Source organism: Marmota marmota, unplaced genomic scaffold (genome assembly GCF_001458135.2).
Source record: "Marmota marmota marmota unplaced genomic scaffold, marMar, whole genome shotgun sequence".
In the NCBI taxonomy this organism is placed as follows: Eukaryota; Metazoa; Chordata; class Mammalia; order Rodentia; family Sciuridae; genus Marmota; species Marmota marmota.
In genome coordinates this window covers 23,319,329-23,344,739 of record NW_026000185.1, presented here as the reverse complement: position 1 = coordinate 23,344,739, position 25,411 = coordinate 23,319,329, and the positions used below count along the sequence as shown (strand labels likewise).

Genomic DNA, 25,411 nt, shown 5'->3' with positions numbered 1-25,411 from the left:
GGAATTGCCCCAGGGTGGTCCCTGGTCAAAATGACGCCCAGCCATTCTGAGATTACTTTAGATGTCTCTCGAACCAGGCTCCAAGCAAGGGGTCCACCATAGCCTGTGGCCCCAGGTCTGACCAGGCCTGAGCTTGGCCTGAGCTTGGCCTGACCTTGATTTGCTCTCTTCTGCTTCATCTTTCTGACAGGCTGGGCCTTGTACCACCATTTATTTTTACAAGGCTCTTGTGAAATCATTTGTAGGTCTCATCAAAGCAATCATTACAGTGGGTGACTAATGTGGGCCAGAAACAGGGCCATGGAAATAACCAGGAGGCACAGTGGCTGTGGGAGGAGGAGGGCTCTGCCAGGTGCCATGCTACCCCAGAAGGGCTTCTGGTCCCTCCACGTCCCCCCACTCCTGGCCCTAGCTCTGCTCTCCAGTGGTGTCCTACGTGATTGACACCCCACGCCCCGGGGCAGGCAGGAAGCCCTCTCCACCAAGCTGCCCCTGGCCCAGCAAACAGCACCACTGGGCCCAACGTCAGTGGGATTCTCAGTCGGTGGCAGAATGGCCTCCCCAGGTCTCAGGGACGGAGGCGGGGAGTAGATGTTTTAAAGAGCTCTCTGGGTGATCAGGCAACTTCTGCAGTCTCGCTTCAGTGGGCCTGGGTGGACCTTGAGCTGCTGGGGAAAAGAGTGTGTGTGGGTGGGTGTCGGTGCACCCGCGTGTGTGGTTCTTAGGGAGGACGGGTCTCCCATCCAGCTGTTGAAGACTGGCAAAGAAACGCCAAGTGGCTCCACGTGCCTTTCAAGAGCACACAGAGCCTTCCATCCCAGGTCCCTCTTCTCCCTGCCCACAAGTGGCCCCTCCAAATGCTGGAAATAACATGCAGGAGGGAGGAAGATGGCCAGGCTTCTAAGGGCAGGCAGAGATTTCCCTGGGAGAAGAGGTCAGGGCTGTCAAGGGGTCTCCAAACACCACCTCAGCGGAGAAGGCTCCTCCTGGCCTCACGGAGAGCCAGGCCCAGCTGAGCTCTGGCACCCCCGCCACGTCGGCTACGTCCCTGCTGGTGTCTCTAGCCCTCCTGGACCCTCTGATCCACTGGACTGTGCTTCCCTTGGGTGATTTCAAGTATTTTGAGGCTCAGTGCTCGACTCGCTAATGGATCCTGGATCTTACATTCTTAGCTGAAGGAAGAACATTTCCTTGGCTTGGAGAAGGCCTCTCCCAGGATCAGGAAAGTACAAAAAAGACACCAGCTCTTAGGACGCAGAGGGGAGATGGTGTTTCAGAAGGAAAGGATGAAGCGGAAAGCGAGATGAGGGTGTGGAGGTGGCGCATCTCAACGCTTTCCAAGGACTGGCTGAGTATCCTGGGCACTCGCCTGCACGAAAACGCTTCCGTGCTACCCGGTCCGTCCCCAGGGCTGGCGGAAAGCTCTCAGAAGAGAGGACCATGTGCTGGGCTGAGGGAGAAAGTCTTTGCTGAAGGCCTTCTTTGTGAAGGACACTCAGGAAACAAGGTCACAGGCAACAGGATTAGACCCAGGAGAGTGGCTCCGACTTTGATCTGAAAATCCTTCAAAGCAGCCGGAGAGCCCAGATAAAGGAGGGAGGAGGAGCTGGAGAGTCTGCAGCAGTCCAGTGGGCAGAGGGGGCTCTGGCTCATCCCTGGCCACGGGGGCTCTGAGGCAGACCCTAGGGTGAGCCTGTAGTTCAGACACCGCCTCAAGAAGAATCCTTTTATGCTGAATTCTGGCATCTCCCAAAAGGACCTCAGAGCTGGGAGGAAACCCCATTCATGCTGCCCGCCCCAGCATGGTGCTCCCCCGTGATGGTGTTCCCCCATGGTGGTGCTCCCCTCATCATGATGCTCCCCCGTGGTGGTGCTCCCCCGTGGTGGTGCTCTCCCGTGGTGGTGCTCCCCCCGTCATGGTGCTTCCCCGTCATGATGCTCCCACCCCCTGTGTGATCTCGAGCCACTCCTCTCCCTAGGTCTCGGTTTCCTCCTCTGTGACATGGGGTTCAAAAACCCACCCTGCTGTGAAGTACGCGAGGTGGCTCTGAGGCACGCCAGGCCGGATGCAGGCTCACTCCCCCCTGCAAACCCATGAGCCTCCTGTTTCCTACAGAACGCCCACCTCTGTGGGCTGGGTGCTACGTTCTCTGCTTTTTGTTTGTTTTATGTGCAGTCGTGCTTAGAGGCAGAGGTCATGTACACTGGGCGTGTTGTCCCCAGCTGACAGATGAGGAGCCTGGAGCTCCCAGAAGTGGCGGCCAAGGTCGCTCAGCAAATGATGAGGTGGTGAGAGCCCAGGTCTGCTCCTATTATTCCAATAGCCTCACGTCTTGATATGCTGCTTAGTAACAGAAAGTTCCAAGGAAGACACACTCCAGCCCCCGGTGTGGTTGGCAGTAGTAAGACCGTGGTGTCCGTGTTCCTTGGTGATAACAAAGGCCCACTGCCTGCCATCCGGTACGTGCATTGCACTGTATTGTGGCTTATTTATTTACTTTTAGTGTCTGTTCTTTATTTCCCCAAGGAAGCCACAGGTCAGCCCGGGATGAGGTGTGAGTCCAAGACCTGGCTTCTTTGGCAAGGGCCACTTGGGAGCCCTGAGCAAGAGCCCGAGCTTCTCTGAGCCTCAGTCTCTCTCTCTCTCTCTGTAAAAGGAGCTAATGATAACTGTTCTGGCCATCAAAAGATTTATTTCAAATATTTAATCCACACAAAAGCTGTGTGTTACCTTAGCTTGCTGGAGAAACGCTGGGCTTGGTCTTACACCTGAGGGCTCCTGTTCTTCTCCTACTTAATCCATCCTGAGCTGCAGCTGGATGCAGCTTTCCAGAGCCCTGATCCGCACCACCCTGCGCTCTACATGGAGGGACACAGCTCCCTCCTGCCAGGGTCTCTGCTCTGCTCCCAGCCCATCCAGTGCCCTCCCCGGCCATCCCTGTGCCAGAGGAGCAGGTCTCCTCCCTGTCCCCCACAGGGGAGCCAGACACTGTTCCCAAGCTCTGTCCCCTTCCTCTCTGCTAGAGGCGCCCTTTGACCCCTTCTCTCCTCATGGTGGCACCCGGCTCTCATAGGTCTTCTCCTTTCACTTTGTTTTACTGGGTGCTGGGAAGGGAAGCCAGGGCTTCGCGCGTGCTGGGCACTCACTCACCACTGACCTACACTGCCGGCTGCTCCGTTTACTATCTGAATGGTGTAGCTCTGATTTATCCCTTAAGCTGAGACACAGCTCACATACCCTGAGTTCACCCTTCAGGTGGACATGACCCAGGGCCGCTTTACACACTGCCAAGTCTGTATGCCCACAGCAGTGCCCAACCAAGGACATCTGGTCACCCTAAAGAGAAAACCCTCCACACCAGCATCCATTCCCCTCTCCCTACCCTGCCTCAGCAACAGGTAACCCAGGCTCTGCCTCTGTGTCCCCACTGTCCCCCTGAGCCAGGTGACATGGGAGACTGGCCTCTGTCCCTCAGCTGAGGCTGCAGGTTGTCTCTTGTCACTTTTCCCTTCCTCCTTTCCTATTTGCAGGGCTGGACCTGAACCCAGGCCTGGCGCAGGCTGGGCAGCGCTCCGCCCTGACCCATGGCCTGCCCTGGTGTTTCTGATTGCTGACAGACGATGCCCCACAGTGCCACAGACCACGTCCCATCCAGTCCTTAGCTCACTGGCATTTGGGCAGATCCATTTGTTCTATCATGAGTGAGGCTGAGGCTGCTGTGAATATTGTGTTTTCACGTGGGTACGGGCTTTGGATTCTCGGGGGGACAAGCCTGGGTCACTTGGTAACTTGAGGCCTAGGCTTTGGAGGGAGGCTCCTTTCCAGAGCCTGCTGCAGCTTCCCACTGCTGGAGACCCGCTCTGCACCTCTCCTCCCAGGAGGTACTGAGCGCTCCTTCCAGCACAGAATCGACATCGTGGAGCCTGGGAGGTATCTGGGGAGGAAATGGGAATGGGGAGGCTGAGGCAGGAGGACAGAGAGGTGGGTGTCCTGTTTTCCAACGACTCCTGAGAACTTGCTAACGAGCTCCTTGCACCTACAGTCAGGGGCTGCGTTGGCAGGACCAAGGTTGCAAGCTCACGACAGACTGTCTTTCCCCTTCGTGTTGTACAGCAGTTCACACTGTTCCATTCGGCAAATTTCAGGCAGAGGCTCTGGCTCCTCTCCTGGAGACTGTGGTCTGCACACCCTACCCCTGACCCACCAAGCCATCCCGGGTGCAATGGGGTTGTGATCCCTCCCGCCTCAGCCTCTGTGTTTGGAAACGGGGCTGCGTGTCTTCAGAGGTGCTGGCTCCCAAGTGAGGCAGATTCGAATGTCAGCAGCTGGTTCCAAGTCCTGCTGCAGATCCACCGAAGGCTCGGGAATTAAAGAACCAGACAGCAGCAGCTCGGGGGATTCTTACAGTGAGCCAGAGCCACTAGGCTGGGGACTGGGCTGCTGTCATCCCTCCAGGGCTAGCATTGGATGAGTCCAGGCAGCTGGCCGTTTCCATGGACTGAAGCAGAACTTACAAAGAAATAAGGTGGAAAAGGAATTTTTTGTATCCTGAGGACATCAGAAGTGTTCAGATGCCAGTGTCCAGCAAAGGCCTGAGGGTGGCCATGGAGGGTGTGGCCCGGGAGGGAGCAGGTGAAGGTGCATGGAGGGTGTGGCCTGGGAGAGAGCAGTGAGAGTGGCCATGGAGGGTGTGGCCCAGGAGGGAGCAGGCAAAGGTGGCCATGGAGGGTGTGGCCCGTGAGGGAGGCCACAGGTGAGGTCCTGCGCTGTGCTGCCTCACTAAGAGGAAAGGGTCCTCGTCTGCGGGCAGGAGCAGCTCCTGCCTCCTCCCCTCCTCTCCGGCTGCACATCCACAGCTCCGAGGAGGCTGCGTCCCCACACTCCTGAACTCAGGGCAGCATTACCTGGCCTAGCTGGAGCCCTTCCCCAGCCGTGTTTTCATTCCACCAGTAACGAGAGCGAGGCTGTCAGCACTTATTCCGGTGCCTGACTCCGGGAAGGGAGGGTGCGGGGATCCGCCAGGCCAGTCCTCCATGCAGGGCCAGAGTGGGCCAGCTCTGCTTTTGCACCTTTATTAAACACACGCCCAGCCTCTCCCCAGGGTCTTGGAATTGCTTTATTCCACAGAAAATGCCTGCAAGGTGCTGGTCAGTGTCCCCCAGGGAGGAAAGTTCCCCTTTGTCTGAAGTCCCAGACCCTTCGGAAACTGTCCCCTGTCTCTGTGGCCACTGGCCTCAGCTGGGCATCAAGCTCCTCCGTCCCCCAGGGAGACGGGCCTGGTTTCAGGAACATCACAGCCTGGCAGGCTGAGGGCATACAGTGAGGGTGACACATGGTGCCCTTTTCCTTTGGCTGGACGTGAGATCCCTGCCATTCCTGGCCAGGTGACAGGAGGTCTTGCCACCCAGGAGTGTGACTGAGCTGAAGACCTTGATCCGGGAGCCTCATTCTTTCTGACCTTCCAGGGAGTCTGGATGCTTTGGTGTCTGGATCGTCACTGCTGTCCAGGCTTTGACATTCCAGGGCCCCAGGGTGGTGGCGCTGAGCGGGAAGGGCCCACGGCTGGAGCTCTCTTGAGCCAGTCTTCTCATGCATCGTGGGGGTGCTGGATGGTGCGGGCAGCTCGGCCTGTCTCCCTCTCACAGAAACTATTTATTCCTGGTTGATGGCTTTGTTTTCAGAATGTCTAGAAGAATCTGACAGCTGGTATTCCATTTAGGGACGGCACCAAGAGGGCTCACATGCACACGCACGGGTGGCACTTCAGCCCAACTGCCAGACGTAACCCCATTCACTGGCTGTGAAACCCAAACTGAGCGGCATGAGGACCTGCCACCTGCATGGGGACGCCAAGGGGCTTGAGCCCCAGAAAATGACCTGTGACTATGACCGAGCCAGGGGGCTGTGCCGGGGACCTGCTTCATATCCCCGACCTGTCTGACTCTGAGGAAAGGCTCCACCCTCAGCCACCTGCTCCCTGTCTGTAGCCCTGGGGGTGGAGCCCACACCACGGCAGCTGAGGGTGTGAGTGAGGGTGCGGCTGAGGTGGTGGCACAAGACTCCCAGCTGGGCAGGGGCAAGAGAGGGCAGGATGATTGACAGCCTGGGAGGTCCCAGGGGACGAGGGAAGCGCAGAACAGGCCTGGATAGGAGCGTGGGAGGGTGCACATGCCCAGGAGCCTGCTGTGGACACAGGCGTGGAAGCAGGATAGAGGCAGGGAGGCCATGCTAGCCACGAGGTCCCCCACAGCCTCCTCTGTCCTAAGGTGTGAGGGGCCACAGGACTGGGCTCATCCCTTCTAGACACCTCTGCCTAAAGGAAAGATGTAAGGGCCTTGCGTGTGGAGAGGCCCTCGGGCACTAACTGGGCACCCGTGATTCCAGCCATGTCTGTGACTGGGAAATTCTGTTGTACTTGGTGGGGGGGGTGGGCTCTGGGCAGGGGACCCCAGGCCTCACACGCACTAGGCAAGCTCACCACTGACCCCTGCCCACTCCAGAAGGTTCCGACTCCTAAACACAAACCAGGAGGTGTGTGTTGAGGCCCGGCAGTGCTGACATCATATTTTTAAAACGTTTCTTGAATGTGAAGACACGCAACTGTGGCCCTGGAGGTCAGGTGGGAAGCTACTAGCATAATGGGATCTTTCACTGAATGAGATGAAGGCGTTCAGCCAGCTCGTGCCTGGTGCTGCATATGCCCCTCCAAGGGCAGCTCTAGCCGGTGCTGTGTGTGCTAGACACTGACTAGACCGCAGGGCTGCCGTAGGAAGCCCCCACTGCTGGGCACTTAGTCCACATGCGTGGTAAGAAGGCACTGCTTGGAGTATAGGTGGCTCTCCTGTGTGGTCTGGCCTTCCCCAGGTCACCATGGCCGCGGCGTCTCCCAGAGCCAAACACTGACCCACAAACAAAGTTCTGTGGAAAAGAGACGCCCAGAAATGCCCCCTTCTGCCCACCTGGAGAGTGTCCCTCACAGTGGGGGCTGGGGCCCCAGATGCTCCCATCCTGGGAACCCAGAGTCCGTTGGGAGCCAGGTGGATGGGGGGCCAAAGTCTAACCCTGTGCTCCCCATGGTCCCGCCCTCCATCCTCCCTGAAGGTCTGCCTGGGTGGTGTTGGCAGTGGTAGCCCCGTGACCTACAAGGCAGTGCCCCGTAGGATATGTGTGGCCCCAACCCCAAACATCATGGCTGCTGCAGCCCAGCTGTCACAGAAGGGAAACCAAGGCAGCCGCTGGGCCTCAGCTGGACTTAGATCATAGATCTTAGGAGAGGTGTTGCTCCCCACTGGGCCAGCCCAGCCTGAACTGCCAGCCACAGTGCTTGGCCGTCTCTATGGCAGCATCAAGTCCAGATGGCCAATCTCACTCTGGTGTCCACGGGACAGCTGACCAGCTGTGAACACTGACGTGTTTAAGCGTTCAGTCGTCTGTTAAGGGATTTGAATCTAATTAATTTTTCTCCCTGTCCCTTGAGGCTGTGGCACAGGTGGGATTGTCAGAGTTGGGGAGAGAGGAAGTGCTCAGCTGATTGGAGATAAGGGAGGCTTTTTCTTTCCCCTTAAGTTTTCTTTCATGAGCCCAAGAAAAACAGCCCATGGGAGCTTGGGCCTCTTTTTGGACTTCCATAGAGGCCCATTTCTCCCGTGGTCAGTTGGCTGAGCTCATGAAACACTGTGTCCTTGGGCTCTTGTTTGGTCCGTGCTCTGGGGAAGCAGGTTTCCATCCCCAGGGATCCCATGAAGTAGCTGTCACTATCCTGAGTCACAGACTAGGGCACAGAGGGGGCACGCCCCTCACCAAGGTCACACCATTAGCTAACGCCTTGGTCCTCCGTTGCCGACCTCCTTAGTGAGCTCTTGCTGCTGCCCCATGCAAAGGCCACAGAGCCACCGGGCCTCGCTGACTGGGCCGGACAAGGGCAGACAGGGTCAAGGGGACTTCTGCAAAAGCACAGAGTTTGGGGAAAACGAACAGAATGTCCTAAGGCCCCTGAATCTTTGCAAAGACCTTTAGCACAGTCCTGGGCCTCCAGCTGTAATGCCCACTGGCCTCGGCCCCGGAGGCTGCGGCACCGAGGAGCGCCTGCGGGCGCTGGCCCACCCAGGGGGACGGGGCAAAGGCGGGCACCTACCTCCCTCGAACTCCGTCTGGCAGTTCCCCGAGGTCTCGTTGAGGCTCTCCTCCTCGTTGATGATGATGCTCTCGATGTCCTTCATGGTCAGGTGGTCCCGGAAGGCGTGGTAGAGAATGTGCTTCAGCTCCTCCAGCGTGACCCTCTGCATGTCGAACTGCGGGAAGAGAGAGCGTGAGGTCCTGGCCGGCGGGACAGGCTGGGCACGGCGGGCGAGCCCTGGGCTCCCTGGGGAAGACCCGGCCGGCTCCTCAGGACATCAGCTGGGCTGCGTCCCATCCTGCTCGGCTCGAAGCATAAGTGACCTTACAGGGCCTTACTGAGCTGCAGGGAGTGGACATGTCCATCCTCTCAAGCTAGACTCCTGGAGTGAAGCGCCCCCTGTGGCTGGCTCCCTGCCCGCCAGCCACCTGCTGCCAATCCCGCGTCTCTGTGCTTTAGAACTGTCACACTCCAGACAGGGCGTGTGCCTCCCAAACCTACTGTCTTCCAAGAAAGCAGCACGTCCCGCCTTGCTTGAGTCTGCTGAGTCTGGTGTGGACTGTCCCCCAGGGTCACGTGTGGCAGGGTAGAGGTGGGGGAGCCTGAGCAGAGGGTCTAGCGGGAGGTCCTTAGGTCACTGCGGTGCTGCCTTGGGAAGGGCCGGTGGTGTGTGGGACCAGCCAGTTCTTACAGGGCCCTGGCATGGACACGAGGTGCATCCCCAGAGAACCTGAGGTGAAATGGCTGGATAGCAAGAGCATGACCTCAGCAGTCCGTCCCAGGGGGGACTGACCACTGGTAACTGTGGGCAGGGCATGGCTGCAGAGGGGGGTCCCTGGGGGTTTGCTCTGCAAGGGTGCATTTCCCTGTGGTCCCTGCCTCTTTCCTGGCCGCCACGGGCTGAGCTGTTTCCCTCCACCGTGCCCTTCCGCCATGACGAGCCACCTCCCCTGGGGCCCAGAGCAGCGGAGTCGCCCACCATGGTCTAAATCTCTGGAACTGTGACCCAAAATAGCCGTTTCCCCCTCTGAGCTGCTCCTGCCAGGTATTTTGGTTGCAGTGACGAAAACCTGATGGACACAATAAGATGTCAAAGAAGAGTCAAACTGACCCCTGTCACCCCGACTTCCTGTCTCTCCATGTGATCTCTCTGCGCACCCTGGCCATCGTGATGACATCTGCCAGGAGGCGTTTGCCATAGTGGAGTAGACACTGGCACCATCCATTCCCAGCCCCAGAACCATAAGCCAAATAAACCTCTTTTCTTTACAAATTACCCAGCCTCGGGTATTTTGTTATAGCAATGGAAAATGGACTATTATAGTACCTAAGTATGGACCTTGTTGCAACATCCTTATCAGATAAAACGCAAGTTCATGAGGAAGGACCTCCCCTAAAAGGGGAGGTGCAGAATTCCCTGTCAGGTCCTGTGCCTCTCAGTGAGAGAATCATGCTTTCCCTCCCCATTGATTTCAAGTTTGTCATGCCACTTTATCAGCCAACAAAGTGTGAGTAGAAGTCCCATAAGTCACTTGTAATTAAAAGGTTTAAGGCCATTGTGTGGTTCTATTATTTGTTCTCTCTCTGATATGAGAACAACAGGCCCAGACAGGGCTGTTCCTTCTTTTGGGGTCTCAAAATGGGGCTAAAGACCTGCAGCTTTCCCATAAAGAAGTCCCAACATGCAGAAGAAGTGCCCTTGGGGGCTGTTTTCTAGTTCAGCACCCCTTGGCCCTTCGTTGATGTACGTCAACCATCCAGAACCCGGCGTCCAGAAGGGACAGGTGTCCACATCAAAAACACTACACTGGTCCTGGCCGGGCAGCTGGAAGGGAGGGGACATGCTGTCCCGGCCACCCACAGCCGTAGCCACTAAACATGCATGCAGGTATGCCTGGATGACTTCAAGTGTCGTGCAACGAGACGTGAAATGAGCTGTGCTCCAGATGAGCAGCTTGGGGGAACAGCATGCTTTACACGCAGTTAGACTAGCTGCAACCTGGGCTTCTGACTGCCAGCACTATGAGAAAGAGCGGCTGCTGTGTGAACCAGGAGTCAGAGCCCCGGGTGTCCTGGTCTTGCAGGATTGGAAGAAGCTAGTGCTTTTCCTCTTTAGCTAGTAAGAGAGAGAACTGAGAGATAAGCCTCGGAATGTGGTAAGTGGCTCCTGAGTTTGGAGAGAGGTCTTCAGGTCATCGAGGATGCGGCTCTCAGCCTCAGCTGACAGGAGCTGTCGGAAACCCAGCATGGATCTCGGAACAGCTGTGGGTGGGGCACCCATGTGATCTTCGCCTTCCAAACCTGTAGCCCCGCCCCGTCATGAGCAGGCCCCAGGAGGGCACCTTCAGATGAGCATGAGGAGGTGGGCGGAAAGTTTGGCCTCACAGAGGACGAGGCGGGGACCCTGGGGCAGGACAAGGGCACCCCAGACCTCGGGATCTACGAGGGAAACTCCTCCCCCAGGTGCTCGGCTGCCAGTGCCCCCCACTCTGTGCTGGCTGGAGGGGAACGGGCTTGTGGTCACCTGGGCTCTGCCCCCCAGCCACATGTGGACAGGGTGGGGCCGCCTGTCCTTCCAGTGCACCTGTCTCCGGGTGGGGAGGAGCCACGGCTGCTCGGGTGTCCACCATGACCCTCTGGGCCCTGGTCCTGAAATCTGGGCTTGGACGGGGCTCAGTGTCATCTCCTGAGAGAGGACGGTGTGTCTGTGCCTGCAGGGGGCTGCGGGGACGTGCTGTGGTTTGACTTGCTCTGTCCCCTGGAGGTTCATGTGGTGGAAGCTTGGTCCCCAGTGTGGTGACGTGGAGAGGTGGGGCCTCGTGCAGGTACCCAGGACAGGTGAGCAGAGCAGGTGGGTCTGAAGCAAGACCCCCAGTGCCCGCCTTCTACTGCGTCAGCCAGGTCCCCTTCCATCTCTCCGCCATGTGGTGACCCAGCCAAGGGAGCCCTCACCAGAGGCTGAGCAGACAAGGCGTCCTGGTGTTGGGACTTCCAGCCTACAAAACCGTGAGCTGAATAGGCCTCTTTTCCTAATAAGAAGCCAGACTCAGGTATTTTGTTATAGCAATAGAAAATGGACTAACCGAGGGAACAGACATGAGCAGGAGTGTGGACTGCAGCAGGCTGTATCTCTCCAATGGCCGCCCCCTGCCCTGTGAGAGGACTTGCTCTCCCTGCCCACTGTCATGAGGCTTCAGCCATGAGGTGTGACAGCAAGAGATCTGTGGACGAGGGAAGTCCCCGTGCATCCTGCCATTTCCTTTTCTTCTGCCACATAATAGTTAAACCAAACAGAGAATGTCCCTTCCTCCTAAGTCCTAGTGCGCAGGACAGGAGAGGACCACAGCCACTCCACAGGGCATTGATCTGAGTGAGAACAAGCCCTGGCTCTCAGCTGCTAAGACGGGGATGACTGAAGGGAGACGTGGCCAAGGGCGAATGCAGACTCAATGTTCCAAGTCAGTCTGGACCATGACGATGGAAGGATCTAGATGCTTTTCTTTCCTCTCTTTAAGCAATGCCTGCCTTGCTTTTCTTTTTTGTACCAGGGATTGAACTCAGGGGCACTGGACCACTGAGCCCCATCCCCAGCCCAGTTTTGTATTTTACTTAGAGACAGGGTCTCACTGAGCTGCTTAGTGCCTTGCCATTGCTGAGGCTGGCTTTGAACTCTATCCTCCTGCCTCAGCCTCCCCAGCTGCTGGGATCACAGGTGTGCACCACCGTGCCCAGCTGGTAATGCCGTTTTAATTTGGGGGCATGAAGCTTGTTTTGTCTTTTGGGTGAAAGAGGCGGCCTCCCGTGGCTCCAGCTGCTGCCCGGCCCACCACCCGCCGTCACTGCCTGCCACCAGGCAACCTGAATCTGGCCTCCTGATTTCTGGAGGTCAGAGCCCATAAGCCACTGTAGGTGCTGGACGTTGGGTGTCCTTCCTGGAGGCTCCAAGGGAGAAGCCTCCCCCGGACCTTGGACAGCTTCTGCCGGCTGCCCAGGTCCCTGGCCGTGCCCCTCCCTGTCCCTGCAGCTCTGCCGCTCCTCTTTAATCTCATCTCCCTCGGCGTCCATCGGAGAAGGACTCTGTGAACCCACCCTGTGAGCCCACCTAGGACCCTGTGAACCCACCCTGTGAGCCCACCCTGTGAGCCTTCCCTGTGAGCCCACCAGGGCTCAGGGCTCCCTTCCCCGCAACCAGGCCAGGTCTGTTTGCAGGCTCCCGGGATCAGGGTGCAGATGTCTTTGGGGCCAAAACTCCGCCTACCACAACACCCACCTCTAGAGGGGCGGAAATTGCTCTCAGGAGCGCTCCGGTGACCCTGCTGACCTGGCCCCGGGAGCCTTGCCCAGGGTGGAGGCCAAGACAGGAGGAAGGGTTCTTGTGGCCTTCATGGCTGGAGGCTGCTAACGGTGCCTCCTTTGACCTCACAGGATCTTCAGCAGAGAACTCACTTGGTTCAGTCTGGGAAAACTTGCCCTTGGCTGATAGAAAGATAAAGATGTCCAGAGAGGAGCGACTGAAGGGACTGGGTATAGCCCACGGTGCGCTCTGGGCTTCGAGAGCCCTGGGGAGAGGTGGCTCGCTCCGAGTGGAGGGTGAGGAGCGGGCATCCTGCACGGCCCCTGGGCTTTGGGAACAGGATTGGAAGGAAGGAGGCGGCTTGGTCTCAAGGTGCTCATGGCAGACTGCCCAGGACACAGAAGAAGGCTCTGAGTGGGCTGGTGACTTGGGCCTTCAAGCTCTCTGCATACAGATGACCATAAAGGTCACCAGGAAGGACGATGGCCCCAGATTGTGGAGCGTAAAAACCCCAAGGGAAGCTTCAGAGGACATCAAGACGTGTGGGCAGCACGGATGGCGGGCAGGACTCCACCTGGGCGCGGCCAGCCACTGAGGACCTGTGAATGCTTCCTTAAGGCCTGTCTTTGCACCGCGTGGCTGGTCTTTTTCTGGTGACTCTCTGCTAATGCCCGTCTCTGTGTGCGTCAGAGCTTGTCTCTTACTGAGGAAGAGTCGGGTGTCTGAAGACCTGATTTTCACGTACCATCAGACATGTGCCGGGCTGGGTTCTTGCTTTTTGTTGGGTCCGTGACGCCATCGACGTCAGGTTCCTGGGATTCTCTGGCGCGGTGTCCGCCTCCGCGTCCACCTTCGCGGCTCTCAGGCCCCGTCCTCCCCGTCCTCCTTTGTTCTGGACTTTCCAGGGTCCCCTCATGGAAGGAAACACGTGACTCTGGCCCTCGTTGGCTTGTTTTGCTTCACGAGACGCCTCCTTCCCCCGTGTTCCTGTGGACGCTGTGACCGTTCTTGCTGGTGGGCGAATGGGCTTGTTCCTGCTGTCCGCTCTTCGAATTTCCCTGGCCTTTGGTGTGAAGCATTCATGGATGTCCTCATTCCGACTAAGCTGCAGGATCTCTTTCCATTCATCAGATGCTTTTCCAAGCCACCATTTCTTAAACGACTGAATTAGGGAAGACCCAATTCCCTCCCCCCCCCCCCCGTCTCCCCGTGTGTGATGGGAAGTTCTGCACTGTGACCCCCCACCTCTCACCCCACGCTCTTCCCTTTGCAAGTTTAGGTTGAGATTTTTCACGACACCGTTTCTGCTCCCTGTATCTCTTTCTAGAACAGCACTTGGCTGCTGCATTCCGTTTGTTTTGTCCCCACTTGGCCACCACGGCGGCGGCGTCAGTAGATTTCATTGATTTCTATGCTCACTTCCATTCCCCATGATGTCCCCGCGCTGTGTGCCTACCTGTCATCGGCTTCTCTGCTGGGGATCTTTAGACAGAGGAGATGGTGATGCACTCGTGAACGTGACATCTTCAGGGTTCTTGTGACCTTAATGACGCCTCTTCTGCCGTCTCCCACGGCTGACAACTCGGCTTGACACAGAATTCTAGAAATCACCCCTGGATCCTGCAGAGGGTTTCTCTGGCCCCTTCTGGGCTGGTCAGTCCCTTCTTCAGCACTCGCAGGGTGATTTCCCTACTCCTGGGGTCTTAAAGAAGTCCCCTGTGCTACGTCCCGGCTGGGGTGTAGGGTGGGCCTTCAGTTCTACGCCGCGTCCCTCTCTGCAGCCAAGGCCTCCTGGAGATGGCCATGTCTGGCTCCTTCTCTACCCTGGAACTCTCCATGTCACTGTCACAGACTGAAACACGAAGGGTGCTCGCGGCGCCCTCCCCAGAGGTCACTCTCTGGACCCCCACCTGTCCCCTGCTCCTGTCCCTCAGGCTGTGCCGGCTTCTGATGAGCCCAGTGCTGTCAGCGTGTCTCTGCTTTCTCAGACACGGAGGGGGGACAGCGAATGGAAAGGGGCCAAGGGAGGGTGGTGGCCAGCGTGGGCTCCTGGCTGTCGGCTGCTGAAGGTCACCGGCCTGTTCCTCTTCTAAGCGGCTGTGTCTGGAGAGCAGGTGGAGCCGTGGAGGGGAGCAGGAGGACACCCCGCTGTCCGGGCCCCTCTGTCCTAGTCTGACCCCGGAGGGGGAGAGCCTGTGTCGACTGCAGGCTGGTCCCTCCCGGCTCACCTCCCTCCGCCAGGTCAGGGGACTTTCTGGGGACAACATGGGTGCCCTGATCTCCTGGTGTCTGCTGCTAGGATCCTCCGCTGCTCTTCCTGCTGTGAGTGCCCCCCTACCTACTGTGTGGGTTGACCCTGCTCACAGGGGAGCAGCCCCCAGCAGGGCAGCTCTCACCTTACCCAGGCCCGGCCCCGGGGACACGGACAGTGCCTGCTGAGAGAACAGGCCCCTCTGTTCCCGGCACAGTGTCCCCCACTGCCCTGCCCCTGCCCCAGCCCTTCAGGAAGCAGGCTCCCGAGCAGCTTCTCCAACTTGGAAGGGGGTAACTGACCTTGTTTCCCACTTTGGCAGGAACCTTGGGGACAGAGTCCCCAGGGAAGTCCTGATAGGGCTGAACACCACCCACTGAAGCAGAACTCTCCGCTGGCTTCTGGTGGCCCCGCGAGGCCACGGTCCCTCCCCTGACTCACAGGGAGACCTGCATGGCGTCAGGGCAGCAGCTCCCCTGACCAGGTTCTAGGTGGACCCAAACTCATGCCAGCCTTCCCAGAAGGTGTGCACTTAACAGCTGTCCCCGGGGGAAAGGGGGCCTAACAGCGCTGGAACCTCACGGCCCTGCTCTTCCTCTGCCCATCTACAGAAGGCACCGACCACGAGAGTGGGTACTGTCGGGGAGATCATCGGGCGGAACCTCTCACCTGGGAGCAGAAGTGGGCACAGCTCACCCCACAGCAAGCCCTGCATGGGGCGGCCAGGCAGGGTCCCTTACACGGCCAAGTGACCCTCTGCGGGTCTTTGTAGCCTAGAAGACAGACTCTAAGTGTGTCCCCAAGGGCTGAGCCAGGTCACAGGGTCTCCTTCCAGAGCCTTCCCTCCATCCTTGGCCCCCCTCACACGCAGTTCGGCCTCTTCCATATAATAAGAAGCCCCCTCCCCAAATGGCGTGTCCAGCGTCAGCCTGCCAGGGGGTGAAGAGCAGGAAGCCCCAGTGTACCCAGAGGGACTTCTGGAGTCTTCATTTCCCCCCAAAGGGGAGGAAATGTGAGGTTGAAATGCAAGGTATTGGGAGACCCCTCCCCGCTTGGAACACAGACAGAGGCCCCTGAGCCTATGGACACTGCTGGCCAGGTGAGTGGGACAAAGGAGTGGGAGGCTGGGGCAGAGCAGGAACATCAGGTTGGGAGGTGGAGGGTCCACCTGGACCCACGCGTCCCTCCCCATAGGCGGGGGGTCCTGGGGATAGGCAGAGAAGGGGCGTGCACCCCTTTATCCCTGCGAGGGAGGCTCCTCGCCCCAGCCCTGGGCTGCAGCCGCTGGAGTGCAGCAGCCGCGGCCGAGAGGGAGACCTGCCGTCACTCCCAGACCAAGATTGAGCACCTGTTTACTTCCACCGTCTGGGAGAAATTTTCCACTAGCTGCAAGACCCATGGAGCACACGCGTGACTCCAGATCTGCGGCTGACGGGGAGGGCTCGGCCCTCTGGAGGGGACACGCCATCCAAGGGGAGGCACCTGCCCACCAAGGCCCCAGCAGGGAGACCCCAGGGTCTGCTCCTGGGACCTGGCCCAGCCTCTCCTGGCCAGCTGTCCTCTCCAAAGGCAGTCAGTGACAGGCCTGTGGGAGGGGACACAAGTGGCCTCACTTTACCTGGCCCCAAGGCGCAGGTGCATCCTCCACCTCTGCTCTCATTCTCTGAAGGCTTGCTGGCCTCCTGCAGCCCGGGGGAGGCAGCCAGGGTGCTTGTTCCCCCGGGTGCAGCCAGAGTCCAAGGCAGCTTGACTACAGTCCCCACAGGCCACTTCACGTAGCGTTCACACTCGGGCAGTGGAAGTAGCCTAGAAGTGACTTAAAGCACAAGGGGGAGGGGCTTACACGCCATTTTGCATGAGGGACTTGAACAGCGGCAGATTTGGGTGTCCATGAGGGATCCTGGGACCAAACCCGAGGACCCTAGGGGACAGCCGTGTGTACTGAGTGCCAGGCTCTGTTCTAGGCACTAGGGGTCCATGAGGGAATGAAACTGAAAAATCCTGTCTTCATGAGGGCCACCGTGTGGCTGGAGCAGTCAGAAGGCGCGGAGGGAGCGTCAGGCAGTGAGGCGTGGGGGTCAGGAAGCAGGAAGCAGGATGGGTGGGAGTTGTAAATGAGGGTATGTGGGGGGGGTCTAAGAGAGGTGGTGAGGAGGCACATCAGGGAGGTGGACCCGTGCGGACCCCCGGGGACAGATTCCAGGCACAGGGACTATCAAGGCCAAGGCCACGAGGCAGAGTCGGCTTGGTGCCCTGGCTGGAGGGGTCGGGGAGCCAAGTGCAGGAGGGCACAGCGGACCCGCAGCCCAGCAGGACGGAGAGGCCTCTCCTTATAGACCAGCTGGTGGCCATGCCAACATGCAGGCCTCGGTGAGGTCCCAGGTGTGGTTTGAAGTGAGGTCAAAGGAGGCACCGTTAGCAGCCTCCAGCCATGAAGGCCACAAGAACCCTTCCTCCTGTCTTGGCCTCCACCCTGGGCAAGGCTCCCGGGGCCAGGTCAGCAGGGTCACCGGAGCGCTCCTGAGAGCAATTTCCGCCCCTCTAGAGGTGGGTGTTGTGGTAGGCGGAGTTTTGGCCCCAAAGACATCTGCACCCTGATCCCGGGAGCCTGCAAACAGACCTGGCCTGGTTGCGGGGAAGGGAGCCCTGAGCCCTGGTGGGCTCACAGGGAAGGCTCACAGGGTGGGCTCACAGGGTGGGTTCACAGGGTCCTAGGTGGGCTCACAGGGTGGGCTCACAGGGTGGGTTCACAGAGTCCTTCTCCGATGGACGCCGAGGGAGATGAGATTAAAGAGGAGCGGCAGAGCTGCAGGGACAGGGAGGGGCACGGCCAGGGACCTGGGCAGCCGGCAGAAGCTGTCCAAGGTCCGGGGGAGGCTTCTCCCTTGGAGCCTCCAGGAAGGACACCCAACGTCCAGCACCTACAGTGGCTTATGGGCTCTGACCTCCAGAAATCAGGAGGCCAGATTCAGGTTGCCTGGTGGCAGGCAGTGACGGCGGGTGGTGGGCCGGGCAGCAGCTGGAGCCACGGGAGGCCGCCTGTCTGTTCATCTAATAAGCACAGGCCGCTGCCATGCTGGCCGCCTGGGAAGAGCCCAGCTCCTCCTCGGGAGTCTGGACACGGGGACTCCTGGCTTTGGGGTGGATGGCATGGTCACTAGAGGCCCACTGGGAGCCTGAGCGTGGGCTGTGAACGCCTGCGGAGGAACAGGCCATGGGCACAGGCAGAGGGTCCCACAGGAAGGCCCCCCACTCCCCGGAGTGCCTGGGAAGATGGCCTGGAGACCGGGAAGCTCCGCCCACCCAGCAACCCGCAGCCCTGAGCAGCACCAGCACTGAGGTCCCTCCTCATATCTAAGGACTGCAGGGGCCTCGAGTGGCCATGTGGGGTGAAAGGGTTAAGATAAGTGGCGCAATGGAGCCTAAGGAAGGTGGGGGTTAAATGGAAACTCAGGGTCCCTCTCCCTCCTTCCCCCACCCTCTGAATAAACTCTTAGGCACAATTAGAGAAAAAGTGCATGACTTTAGTTCCTGTTCAGAATTATCACACGGTGGCTGTGTGACCGACTGAAGGCCATTAAACCTCTCTGTTCCTTGGTTTTCTCCTGAGAAGTTACACCTGTGCATATATCTCAAGGGGTTGCTCTACAGCAGAACCTTCTTACTCTGAAATGCAGTTTCTGGGACTCCACATGCTTTGGTCCCTGCCCGTCATTGTGTGTGGCCCACACAGAGAAGTTAAGGGCACAACCACTCGGTTACCACAGAGGCCAGAACCGACTGCGGTCCCCGTCCGGAGGTCCTTCACGACACCTCGTGGGCAACCGTGGCGCTTCCGGAAGTGACAAGGACCTGCAGAGAGCTGTGCAGAAGCCCCATGAGCACGGGGGCAGTGGGTGGTGGGAGTTTCCAGGCTTAGGGCTGATGGACTGGTCATCTAGGACGAGCTGTCCCTGACTGGCTGGGTGTCCTGGGGCAGGTCACTGACTTGCCTCACCCCCTACACAGCCGCCTAATGAAAGGACAGCAGGAACTGGGAGTCAGACAGCAACAACCACAACAAGAGGACTGCCTGCCCTGTCCACCCCACGGCCACTCTATGGGGGCGAATGGAACGGGCATGCGGGGTTCCCTCAATAAACATTCAAGCATCGCAGCCGCGAGGTGCCAAGGGGCTCCTTAGTGCTCGGCCAGTTTTACCTGCCTCAGGCTCGGGGGCCCTTGGCGGCTCCCAGCTGGAGGCCGAAGGTGCCCAACGCGTCATTCTGTCAGACAGCAGTGACTTCAGCTCCTCTTCTCATTTAGGGCCTGTCACTCAGGCTTTCCTGCTGCCCTTGACGGCCTCCAGCTGGCCTTGACAGAGCCGCAGGATCCTGTCACTGTGCTGCCTGCTCATTCTGGAGAGTCCCTTTCCCACCCCCTTGACCTTGGAAAGGCGAATCCTGACAGTAGGGGAGGAGGCGGCCTCAGGCAGAACCCACCGCAGGGTTCCCCCAAGTGAGCCCGGTCTGTCATGTCCTGGTTCTGTCTAGAGGACCATGGACTTCCTGAGGTGAGGTCTCCAGAGCGAAGGTGACCTGCCGACTTCCCGTCCTCCCCCAGGGAGCGAGGAAACCCAGACACAGCCTCTGCGTACTTCTGTCATCCCGAGTGGCCATTTCGTCCTGAGCTCACCGCCCACATTTGGGTCCTCCGTGAGCCACCCTGACTAGGTGGTGGCCGCCATCCACACAGGGGCTCCCAACACCAGGCTCTGGCCTGCGTCCTCCTCGCCCTTTCCTAGGGCCTCCACTTCCCTGACCGCCCTCTGGCCAGCCCCCTGGAGTTCCCAAGGGTGGCTATGTGTCCCTGCACCTGGGAAACCCGTGACTCCACGCCTCACCCTCTCACAGACCCAGAAAGTGTGCAGAAGGAGCCTGGTGATCATCCCCTCTGCCCAGTAGACTGCAGGGGCCTTAGAACAGTGACCACGTGACAGCTCTGTCTCCACGGCGCCCAGCCAAAGTCAGCCCTCGGTCCATGGTTGTTGGCACAGAGAAGAAACACACGTTGTTTTTTCTTTTAGAAATGAGTGAAGACCCAGTGTGCTGAGGAAGACCCCACTTAGTCCAAGAAACGAGCATCTAGTTCTGATCGCGTGGGAAGGCGGGAGCCGGAGAGCCCCTGAACACAGCTAGGAACGATCAGGAGACAACGGAAACTTCAGGAAAATGTGGTCAGCACAACAAGTACCAAAGGAGGAGGTGACCAAGGACGGGACGGAGAATCGGAAGGCCAGCATCACGGGGTCTGGGCTGAACGGAGAGAGGAAGAGGGGCCGGTGCCCAGCGGATCAGGGGGCAGGTCGCCGTCCTCCTGCGGTACTGCTCAGTATTTAGCCCACTGTTCAAACTGGAAATGAGGAACATGGCCGGGCGAATCGAACAGTGAGACCGAGTTGGCCCTTTCTACCCTAGACCCCAAATTAGAAGCCCTCCCCCCGGTTGTGGCTCCCAGGGAACCCCTACAGCTCAGTGCCCTCCTCCATCTCCCAGGACACCAGCAGGCCGGGGTCCTCCATGGCCTGCTGTTTATGAACCTGTCATGCACAGACGGGTGAAGCCCTGGCCCCTCGGTGCAGTAACCAGGCGGGTGGCCCGGCTCTGTTCTAGGAGCCAGACCACAGGCTTGGCATGTGGGCAAGCCCCACTTTCTGCCTCAGGATGGTCAGAAATGCAGGGCGAGGCTGAGCCCCAGGGCTTGTGCCTCGGGATGGGTTATATGTGCAGCCCAGGCGTGTCCACCTTCTTGTTTTCCTTCCCAGATCAACAAGACGCGCCCCGGAATCAAGACCCCACTTCAGGAACCAGCTCACAAGGCCTGGGGTATGTGGCAGAACTTCCCACCTCTGGCTCAGGCTGGGGCGGGCCAGAGACGCTTCTCTTAATAAAGGATCATAAGCACTGTAGGGGCCCCCCATAGCTCAGCCTGGGGCACAGCTATGCCCTGCGGCTGAGGTTGTTGATTCAATCATTCTTTCTGGCCTCATCTTTATGAATCTTATTTATTGCCCATGAAATTTTAATTAGCTAAAGAAAACAAACACATTATCAAGGCAAAGCCAGCAGAGGCGTGAAGTCACCAGCCCTGTAAGCATTGGAAGAAGACGAGAGCGTCCAGGGGTAGGGAGGCGGGGTGAGGGGCTCTGGGGAAGCACATCGCCTCCACCCCGTGTGCCACCGTGTGGGCATCAGGGCAGCCCCTGGGCAGCCTCAGGGCAGTGGAGGACAGACCGAGGCCTTTCATCCAAAGCTCCTCCGCCACCTGCGCCATCAGACTTGGGAACCGCAGGTGCTCTGGTTTGAGGTCCTGTCCCCAGTGTTGGGTGTGGCCAGTGACTTGCCTGGGCAGTGCTGGTACAGAGGCAGCATCCATGCCCTCCTATACCCAGGACATCTCCTAAGAAGCCCTTCCCAGGGTTTGTGCTGCTTGTGCCCAGAATGCAGGCGCTGGCCTGACCCTGACCTGACCCTGTGGACAGAGCCCCTGGTGGAGCTCAGCCTCTTCTGACTTGCAGATCCAGGAACCTCAGCGAGATGCCTCTAGGGATGCGTCCCTGGTTTGGGGTGAGATGCTGACTGACACCCCTGGAACTTCAGGGGTGAGAGCAAGGGCACTGCGGCACCAGAAGCAGCTCACGGAGGTGGCCATGTGGCTGGAGTGGGTCTGGAGTCCAGGTGACGTCCAGCACAGGGCCAAGGAGGGACAGCAGCCCAGGCCACCGGCTCTACCTGAGAAGCAGCCGCAGACACAGCGGCCGTATTTTTGGCCCTCCCCACACTCGGGAAGCACTGGCTCCGAGATTCGTCCTATTTCATGGGAAATGCTGGTCTGTTGGTTATTTATCTCCCTTTATGCAGAGCACGGGGAAAAAAGGGACGCACAGTTTGGAATCTGTGAAAGGGATTTGAGGCAAAAAATGGCGGGAGGCCAAGCACATCAGAGGTGGAAGAAAACCTGCTGTGGAAAGAGGATTCTAAGGAGTCAAGTGGGCCTAGCCGTTGCCTGTGCTTCCCTGGGCTCACGTCTGCACCCACTGTCCATCCGCAGAACGCTTGTCAACAGGGAACAATGGTCCCAAAGTCCAATAATGACGTCCCAGACCAAGAGGAGCAGTAAGGAACCATGTTTACAGTTGGAAAAGTTACTCGGTGACGCAGATGACAAAATATACATCAGTTCTGCCACACAGAGAAAGGGTTTAGGGATAAAAGACACGAGAAGATAAATCTGAAAGACACAGGGCAGAGACGCAGGGAGAACTGCCATTTCTAAGGAAGAGCCACAACAGGTGGGCCAGAGGCAGGGACCCAAACGCAACAGAGGAAAGGAAAAGAGTCACTGAGGATGTGACCTCATTTCTTCGAGGCCACTGTGAGGCGGGCAGCGTGAGCTAGGAGACGTCCACTTGGGACCCATCCTGATGACTGCTGCATTTGCAAGGCCAGGAGAGGAAGGGCCTGGGCAGGCAGGGAGGCCGGACACCTGAGCTGACCACAGGGCAAGGAATCCCTCCTGGACCTGCTCCTGGCACCGCATTCTAGGGTCACTGTGGTGCCGACACAGGGCCTCGGGGAGGGCTTTCCCCGGGAGTGGAATCTGGTGGCAGTGGGGCAGAGCCCAGAGGGCATAAAGCCAACTCCACTTCCAGAATGAATCACTTGATGTGAATGAGACCCCCGGGAGAGGGACCCCATCGGCAGCTCAAGGACGGGCCCGGGGAGGCAGGGCCAGCAGGCCATCTCTGAGAACTGAAGCACCCACAGCTAGAATCTGATTTGAAGGTGACGCTGTCGGCACAACTTGCAAACAGGAGGCCCCTCCCAGGGGGAGACGGATGAAAACCCAGCGATTCACCCCATGGATCACCTACATCCTCCGCAGGGACAAAGACCAGACAGTAGGGACCAGATGATAGGCGTGACGGGGAGGATGCTGATCTCCTCACCGCACGGAGCAGCAGAGCAGCGTCTCTCCACTTCCTGGCCCAACGAGGGTGGTGGCAGCAAGCTCACCTGGCTTCTGGTTTTAGTGGCGGTGCCCTCGGTGGCTGTAGGCAATGGCGTTGTCTCATCCAGATTCTATTCTGTGGAAAACAGTTCCAGGAAGTAGGGTGCTCTTCACAAACAGCAGCCGTGTCCCTGAAAGATGTGTTGGTGGGAAGGTTTCGAGCCGTCTGGTGGATAGGACATCAGGTTGGGTTTAGCTGGTGTTGGCTGGTAATCAAAGCAGGGAACCTGTTTTGTGCACTGTCATGGTGGGCACTGAGGTGACCCTCACATCCATCCGGTGCCAGAGGGCCACGTGATCGACTTTGACTGCAAGCGCAGCCTCGGTGCCTGCCAAGGGTCCCAGGAAGGCTTTGTGAAGAGGGCAAGGACACCATGGCATCTCAGCTGGACCGTGGAGTTCCGATACCAAGGACGCGTCCTGCTGCCTCGCTGGGGCCACCCGGGTGCTGTGCAGGAGGGTGCCAGTGGGACCCCACACAGACACCAGCTGACTGAAATCCACGGGGTTCCCTCTCGAGTCCTGACACGGTTGCTGCCATTTTGGTGGGTTCCCAGACACCCAGAATTCATCCCCAAGGTGGGAGAGGGCCAACAGCACTTCTCACAAAATCAGGGGTGAGTCGGAGCTGCCAGGAGTGGGCCCCCCAGCTCAGTTGGTCAGGGCGTGGGCAGCAGGGTCAGCAGCACAAGGCAAGACATCCAGCTTTACCCCAATTCAGAATTAAGAGACCCTCTGAGCAGCCTGGAGCCCAGCCAGAGAAAGGCACAGCCCATTAGCTTCTGGGCTTGGGCTGGCAGGGTCGCGGGTCTGCAGGCTGCGCTCCTCGGAGAACTTGGCAGCACACCCGTGCACTTAGAGAGGAAGATAAATAATAGAGCCCTTGGAGCTCCTGGCTTTGAACCTGTAACATTCTGCGAGTACTTCTGTAGGTAATTATCCCAGAGCCTGCGGGTCCCTCCCTGCACCCCAACACTGGACCTCGCAGTTCCACCTCCTCCTCTAATTACACTTAGATGGCAACGTAATTACATGAGGCAGCAACATTGTGTTTTATCCTATGTCCTGAATGTTTCTTGGAAAATCCAGTGGGGAGAATCCTAGACACCCAGGATTCTAGGGGTGGGAGGCTACTGTTTTCTTTCTTTGTTTTGCATTAACTAATGAGGGGAGAGATGTGAGGCTGGGGTTTGGACGCCCCCAATGTAAGGAATGTGGGTAAAAACACGGCTGATTGATCCACCACGATTTCCCAGTCTTCTCCTTCGCCCTTGGTGAATGAGAGACAGTTCACCTTCCCCACGTGAAGCACTTCTTTTCTGTGGTCCCCGAAGTCCTCCTAGAACTTGGGCAAGCTCACAGAGGGACTGGACCACCATCCTGACTCACAGATACAGAAGGTGGTAGCACCAACACCAGGGACGCATCACAAGAAAGAGGAGTTTTTAAAATTAGTACTTTATTTACTTGAAAACGCGTGCTGTGGAAATGTGGGTATTCGCCACGTTGGTCTGCCGTGGTTGAAGCAGTATGGGCCCTCCCAGTCCTAGAACGTTGGTCCCCCGCAGGGAGGAGGGAGAAGCAGCCCAGTGGATACTCTAGGGTGGAAACAGACCTGGCAGCCCTGAGATGTTGGAGTCGATCCCCATCCTTGAGGCACCAAGACATGTTACAGAAGCTGCTTGTTACCCACTTCCCCTCCCACCTGTACTCTTGAGGATGGCTGCGTGCCCAGACGCTTTCCAAATGTATGCAAAAGTAGTGTGTAGGGTTTTAGGGGAAGCTCTTGAGCAGGAGGAGTTTGTTTATGCAGCGGGTACCATTTTTCTTCCCTCTTTTTTTTTCTTGATGCCTACTCTTGATGGTCAGAGCTGCAGGAGCCATCTTGAGACAGTGAAGGAAAGACCAAGAGAACCAGAGACCTCTGCCCTGACAATCTCAAATCTCCCCACCAACAGCAGAACTGGCGCCTCTATCGCGTTGTCAGGTGGGAAAAACAAACCGTGTGTGTTTAGGTCATAATTAGTCCTCGTTATAGGCGGCTGAATGCCGTTTCTCTTATCTACCATCTGCCTTCTTCTCACGGGGCACACAGTGGGCAGAAGGAGCCCAGCACCTTCTCTGGCACCAGAGTCACGATCTGGTCATGACCCTCTCGATCCTTAGCACTGTTTCTCAGGTGACAGTCGTGATCACTGATGACCATTTAGTCCTGGAAAACCTGGAGTGGACAGGGGAGAGATGTGGACATGACCCGGGAAGCTCATCCAGATGACCGGAGTGCTCTCAATCTCGGAACCACTGGGGATCTGGCATCTCCACATCCAAAGACGGGGTCCTCCTTAACCAGTCCTGTCAATCACCACTAGCTAAACCCAATGGCAGGTCTGGGAGCGGGGAGCCCTCGGCCCTGGGGCCGCCCATGGGGAGCCCCTGTGGGAGAGGCCAGGGCTTGCTGGATGCCTGCTTTGCCAACTCTTGATTATTCCGCATGGTAGGAAGACCCCGCTGAGATGAGTCTGGCTCTGGTGCTCACCGTTTTCTGAGCGACATTTAACCACACTTGTAACTCAGACAGTGTGGTGTGAGAGGTAAGAGCGCAGGTCCTTCAGCCAGATTCCCGGGCTCCACTCTTCATCTGGGGTGGGTTCCTTGGTTTCCCTTCCTCAGCGGCCCAGTGTGGACATCACGGTAAGGAAG

At 58.2% G+C, this 25,411-nt stretch overlaps 1 protein-coding gene across 1 annotated transcript in view; it reads right to left on the bottom strand.

Annotated features, from left to right (window-relative positions):
* Positions 1–25,411, bottom strand: part of Caln1 (calneuron 1) — a 237,332-nt gene that overhangs the window by 7,394 nt on the left and 204,527 nt on the right. The window contains exon 4 of the mRNA XM_015491398.2: positions 8,136–8,292. Coding sequence (XP_015346884.2) covers positions 8,136–8,292 — 157 coding nt within the window. The remainder of the gene's footprint in view (positions 1–8,135; positions 8,293–25,411) is intronic.